The sequence below is a fragment of the Enhydra lutris genome, unplaced genomic scaffold (assembly GCF_002288905.1).
Source record: "Enhydra lutris kenyoni isolate GAN:26980312 unplaced genomic scaffold, ASM228890v2 scaffoldscaffold46, whole genome shotgun sequence".
NCBI classification, from domain to species: Eukaryota; Metazoa; Chordata; class Mammalia; order Carnivora; family Mustelidae; genus Enhydra; species Enhydra lutris.
The window spans coordinates 177,639-183,638 of NW_019154130.1; the positions used below are offsets into that span (position 1 = coordinate 177,639).

At 57.9% G+C, this 6,000-nt stretch overlaps 1 protein-coding gene across 2 annotated transcripts in view; it reads right to left on the reverse strand.

Moving 5' to 3' along the window:
- Window positions 1-4,815, reverse strand: part of LOC111156409 (adhesion G protein-coupled receptor D1) — a 123,497-nt gene extending 118,682 nt beyond the window's left edge. For both annotated transcript variants that reach the window (XM_022517285.1, XM_022517284.1), the window contains exons 1-2: window positions 4,483-4,815; window positions 4,351-4,387 (exon numbers count right to left, since the gene is read on the reverse strand). In XM_022517285.1, the coding sequence (XP_022372993.1) occupies window positions 4,351-4,387; window positions 4,483-4,542 (97 nt within the window). In that variant the 5' untranslated portion in view covers window positions 4,543-4,815. The remainder of the gene's footprint in view (window positions 1-4,350; window positions 4,388-4,482) is intronic.
- Between the last annotated feature and the right edge of the window lie 1,185 nt (window positions 4,816-6,000).

Consider the following 6,000-nt stretch of genomic DNA (forward strand, 5'->3'; position numbering starts at 1 on the left):
CAGGGACACGCGGCCACTCATGCCCCAGAGGACCGTTAACACGACCTTCCCTCTTCCCTTTCCGTTGCTTCTCTGGATCCTGCACGCCCGCCCCTTCTCTGGGACTCGTGAGCAGGAACCGTCTTCCCCTGAAGCTGTAGGGAAGTCCGTCCCGGTGTCCCATGCCTCGTACAACAGCAGTGCACGCCAACGGAGGAGATCAGTCCCCAGCAGTGGCGGAGCTGGCCTTGACTGGTCCTCCTCAGTCTCATCTCGGGACTCCCCACTGTGCCCACCGCCTACAATGTTCTTCCCCTGGCACCCTGACCATGGGAGTCTCGGGTCAGAGCGCAGCCCACATGCCATCACCCTCCACACTGCCAGCTCCTTCCCTGTTTGCCCACAGCACTAACTAGTCCTTGAATTCTTTTGTTTGTTGACATATCCGCTGTGTCAGATCCTCTGGTCCATCTGTACCACAGTCTCACATCTAACACACGCCCAGGGTGTGTGTCTGTCTGTGTAATCCAGATTTTTGCATTTGGATTCTCCCCAAAAGGGTAAGCTTAGCGATAATTTTTTTCAAACTATGTAGGCAGAATGGATGAGGAAACGCAATCATGAATAAATGAATGGATGAACATAGAAAAAATACATACGTACACACTTCTGAAACTATTTATACCCCAAAATCTCCATCGATCACACTTCCGTTTGTTCAGTAGCGTATAAGCGTTATTTTTAAAAACTCCTTCGTGAACACTTCTTTGCACTGGGAAGAAGAATGGAGTTTCTGGCGGGACCTAGCGGCTTGGACAGCCCCTTGCAGACCCTGTAACCCTGTGGCACTGACCAATGTTAATTTGCCTCATTTTGCTGATCATTTTGCAATACGTACAGATACTGACTCATGACATCATACGCCTGAACCTAAAATAATGTTGTATCCATTATGCCTCCATTAAAAGATACATAAATATAGGGAACGGACTGTTGATTTGCACAGAGAAATAACCAGTCTGCGGCCAGAGGGAATTACAATCACCATAACCATCCGTATTGGCCTTCTAGGCCTCTGAACAGGGCCACGAGGGGAGCTGGCCCGACCTCCCAGTGCCAGGTCGAGCCCAGCTGCTCTGGGTACCCCAGGCCTGGGAGCGGCTGGATAACGGGGATGTAGAAGGTCCCTTTTCCTCATTAGAGAAGTTAAATAAACAGCACGTGGGTGAACTTTGTAAATCCCCGCGATTTCTCCGCTGGAGCCATGTATGGCTTACGTCTATCAACCACCATGCTTCCCAGCGCCATCCCCGGAGCGGAGCACGGACTCAGCGGCCTGGGCCTGTGGAAAGGCTTAATGCCATCCTTCCTCCAAAATGAAAGTCCACGGTCACAGATAAACATAGATAATAATGAAGGCTCAGAACGATCTAGAGTTGTCGTTCAATGATTTACAGAACTGAATACCTATCTACATGGTAGAGACACACATCTGGTCAATGCCTCGTTGCCTGGGCTGGTGTGGACAGATAAGCCGATGACGGAGCCCCCGGGAGCCGCCGTGTGGGAGGCGGGCCGTGCTCACCGATTCCGCTCCTGTGTGACCCACGGCGCATGGTCAGGCCCACCCCGGTTGAGCATCTCCCGCGCGGGACACGGTGTGCAAGGTCACGGCAAGACAGGGAGGCCTTGCGAGTCCTGGCATGACCTTAAGACGGCAAGTCTGGAGTGGCCGCCGTGGGAACAAGGGGCCCTCCCGGAGGCCGGCCCCACGTCCTGGGCACACTTGCTGCTTAGCCCCTTCCATGCCCTCATGGTCCCCACATGCCCTTATGTGTCTGAGCCCACTGAGAGCTGCTGAGGTCACTGCCACGTCTCACCGGCGACCTCAGGCAAATCACCTGCCCTCACCGGAAGCCCCCCTCCTGCAGGAGAGGGCCGTGTGGGGACCCCACAGAATCCATGTCTGAGCACCCACTATGCTGCCAGTTTTCAATGCGGCTCCATGTTCCCCATAATTCACGGCGACAGCTCACAGAGCCGTTCCCCGTGGGGTGCGGTCTAGTGGTTTGCAAAGGCTCCCCCTCCAGGAACGGGCTCCCTGCCTGTGTCTGTGTCTGTGAGTGGGCGCCCTGGACAGGGCCTGGGCTAGGCTTTCCCCACTGGGGCTCCTCCCAGGACCCTGAAGGTCGGTGCCCCCAGAAACAGAAAGGAAGGCGGCCTCCTGGTAGGGGTGCCGCACGGACCATGGAGCTGGGGTCAGACGTCCCTGCAGGATGTAGGGAGAGCAGATGATGGAAGGACCAGAGAGAGAGGAGGAAGAGGGGAGACAGGGGAGAAAGAGAAGGTGAGGCAGAGAGAGTGAGAGACAGAGGAGACAGTGAGAGACAGAAAGAGTGAGACAGTGAGACAGAGAGAGATAAAGAGAGACAGAGAGACAAAGAGACAGAGACAGTGAGAAACAGAGAGATACAGAAACAGACACACAGAGACACAGAGAAATAGAGACAGAGACAGTGAGAGACATGGAGAGAGACACAGAGAGGCAGATAGACAGACATGGAGAGAAGGAAGGAAGGGAGGAGGGAAAGGGGAAGGAAGAAAACGCAAGCAGTAGATTTTCGGCCACAAGGGAACACCCACGGTCGTGTCCAGGGCGCGCCTGCCCCTGTCATTATGGTGACAAGGGCGGGAGGCTCAGGTGGCAGACCGTCAACAGTGTGGGGGCGGCAAGGAGGACGGGAGAGACCCCAAGACGCAGGAAGGGAGACAGGAAGGGAGCCCGTAGGCGCGGACGTCAGCAAGGAGGCTGAGCAGCTCCAGCCCTCCCCGCTGCTGGCCACGCTCATCTGCCACCATCACGTCTCCGCGGTATAAGTTACGGGGAAACTAAGTCAGCTTCGGCCTATGATAGGGCGTGAGAGGAGCAACGCTTCCATGTGGAGCGGAGACTGAATTCAAACCGCTCCTTTCAGCAGAGGGTCAAGGCCTAGGTGCACACAAGAGGATGTGCGTGCATGTGTGTGTGTGTGCATGCATGTGGGTGTGGACATGTGCGCACACGTGTGGATGTGTGTGCCTGGTGTGATGTGTGCACACGTGTGGATGTGTGTGCCTGGTGTGATGTGTGCACACATGTGGGTGTGTGTACCTGGGTGTGATGTGTACACATGTGTGGATGTGTGTACCTGGTGTGATGTGTGCACACGTGTGGATGTGTGTACCTGGTGTGATGTGTGTGGATGGTGTGGATACGTGTGTGGGTGCCACGTGGCCAGGGTACAACCTGGAAACCGCTTCCTGGCTTCCTTTTCCACGCCGGGCAGCAACCTGGGTCTTACACCTGTCTGCCCACTGACACCCTCCCTCACTCTTGTCCACTGGAAAACCAGCAGGAGCCTTAGCCGGCCCAATGGGAAGGGGAGAGCCTCAGGGCAGATGCACATGCGCCCCTTAGCATGACACCCGAACCATGGAGCCCTGATTTCTTTCGTCCGCACTTTGGTTGGGGAAAGGGGAGCACACAGAATTCATAGCCCTCACACTTTTTCCAGCAGAAGACTTAACTTGGGCGTGTGGGTGGGAGAGAAACGGCAGCACCAGCCATGAAAACAAGTAGTTCAGTCTGTGCCCCCCACCCTCCAGGATCACCTGCAAAGAAGAAGGTCCAGCCCCACGACTGAGGTCCTAGCACTCTCAGCAGAGGCCTGGCCTTGTGGCTGGGGGGCCTGGGGATGCTGGCTGTGCCCGTAGGTTCTGGATGGTGCCCAGGAGGGGGCCGGGCTGCAAGGACAGAGGCGGTGGGAGCTCTGAGTCTGGGTATGCTCCCCAGTGGGTCAGGTTTCCTCGCATGGCTCCCAAGCATGGGCGCTGGGACCTCGACGGGTTCCTCACCCCCACACACAGGGGAGCCAAGGGTACCGCGGCCACAGGGCCTTCCTGCTGCTCACCAGACCCCCTTCTTCCCCAAGCCTGCACCTGCGACGTGGCCACACCACTCGGGACAGCTTGCAGACCGAGGACTCGCACTGGCCCACGGACAGTGAGCCCCAGCTGGAATGGGGACAGAGAGGACAGAGCCCTAAGTCAGCTTGGAGACACACGGCAGGAGTCAGGGCAGCAGACAGAAAGCCAGCACCTCCCTTCATGCTAAGGCGGCAGTGACCGAGAGCCAGAGGCAGCGGCAGACAGCAGCGTCTGACACCAGGATGAGCAGAGCGCCGGGAGACAAAGGGCCGCCAGCCGGGGACAGAGGGGCCTGCAGCTGGGCCGCCCTATACTGGCCCCGGAGACAAGCGACCCAACCGTGTGGGGACCCCGGTGCCAGGCGGGCGGACATGCGGTGGACAGCGCCGGAGGACGCTCCCTTACCTGGATGGGCTGGTGGCCTGGAGAAGGCTCCGTGCACCTGCACACAAAAGACGAGAGCGTCAGAGACCCGGGACGGCCGCGCAGGCACAGAGACCTAGCCCGACCTCGGAGACAGCCCCTGCGAGCCGGTACCTGGAAATCGCAGCAGAGCAGCAGCAGCCAGAAGTGCCGGCCCCAGAGCAGCTTCCTCATGGCTCCCGGGGGGTCGGGACACGATCCCGCCACGTTCCCGAGCTCTGCGGCCAAGCGTGCGCCCTAACTTTCACGGCCCCGGGAAAGGGACATTTTCACAGGGTCCAGGTGGGGAAAGATCTGCTTCTCTGCAGTGGGTGAAACACAGCCGTCCTGCCCGCTCACAGGCGTCTCTTCCTTGTCCGGGAGTCTGACAGTGTTGGGTGCCGGCGCCTCGGGAGGGTGGCCCAAAGCTCTGCGGGGCCGGCGTCAGCGTCTGGGCTGCCCTTCCTCTCCGGACTCCCGTTCTGCCTCCAGCCAGGCTCGAACCGGCCCCTCTCTCCTTGCCTGAAGCAGGCAGTGCGAGGAGACTCTCTGAGACGCCGGTCCGTGCGCCCCCCGGGCCGGCTCCTTCCTTCACCCTGACTCAGCCCCAGCACGGGCCAGAGGCAGTGATGTCAGGCTCTCCGCTGTCAGGCTCTCCGCTCAAACTTTGTCCGGACGGCTTCTCTATTTATACCCCTCGCTGCGGCGTCCTTCCTGGGTCCTAACACCGGTCTGTTGAGAACGTCGGGCCGGAGCAGGCTCAGCGTCCGGGGACAGCAGAGGCTTCCCCCAGCAACCACCAGGTCAGAGCCACAGTCCCTAACGAGAAATCCCACGACAAACCCTAAACTGTGTTGACAGCTGAGCCTTATTTGTCCGAAGGAAGATAGAAGGTGATACACAGATGGAAACAGAAAGTAAGCCACACCCGCGTGCCCCCAGATAAGTGCTGACCACACTGTTCTCGTTAACCCTTTCAGAGGCGGGTGAACGCTCTGGGAGGGTTTATAGGGTCCTCGGGGTCCTCATGCCAAACCCCAAATCCCCCCGCCCCCCGCATGCAGGAGTCAAACCCTGAGTCGCCAGAGCCTCAGTTTACTCAAGACCAGAAGTTAATCCAATCTACCCCAATCCACGTTCACACACATGCTCACACTCACACAAGCTCACACTCACATGCTCACACACATGCTCCCACAATCACACAAGGCACTCATTCACACACGCTCACGAGACTCATACACACACGTTTACACAAGGCTCCCATGCACGTGCACACACACACACACACACACACGATCGGAGTCAGCACTGTAGTTTGCTCCATGATTTTTTCCCACGCCTGCCTCCCGGGCCGTCTCCAGCAGCTGCGAGCTGTGTGCTCTCAGGGAAATGACTGACCCTCCCTGTGCTTCCAACTCCTTGTCTCGGGGAAGGGAGCAGCCGCTCCTACCCCCCAGGGAGGTGACGCATACAAGGCCCCCAAGGCCGTGCTTGGGAGCTGGAGAGCACGCTATAAACCTTGCGAGGAGAAACTGTCACCCAATAAACGTCGGTGTGATGACGAGTCCCAAGTAGACAAGAACATCGCAAAATGTTAGCTAAGAGCACTCTTTCCTTCGTCCTGACTTTAAATGGAATAAAGTCCCGAAT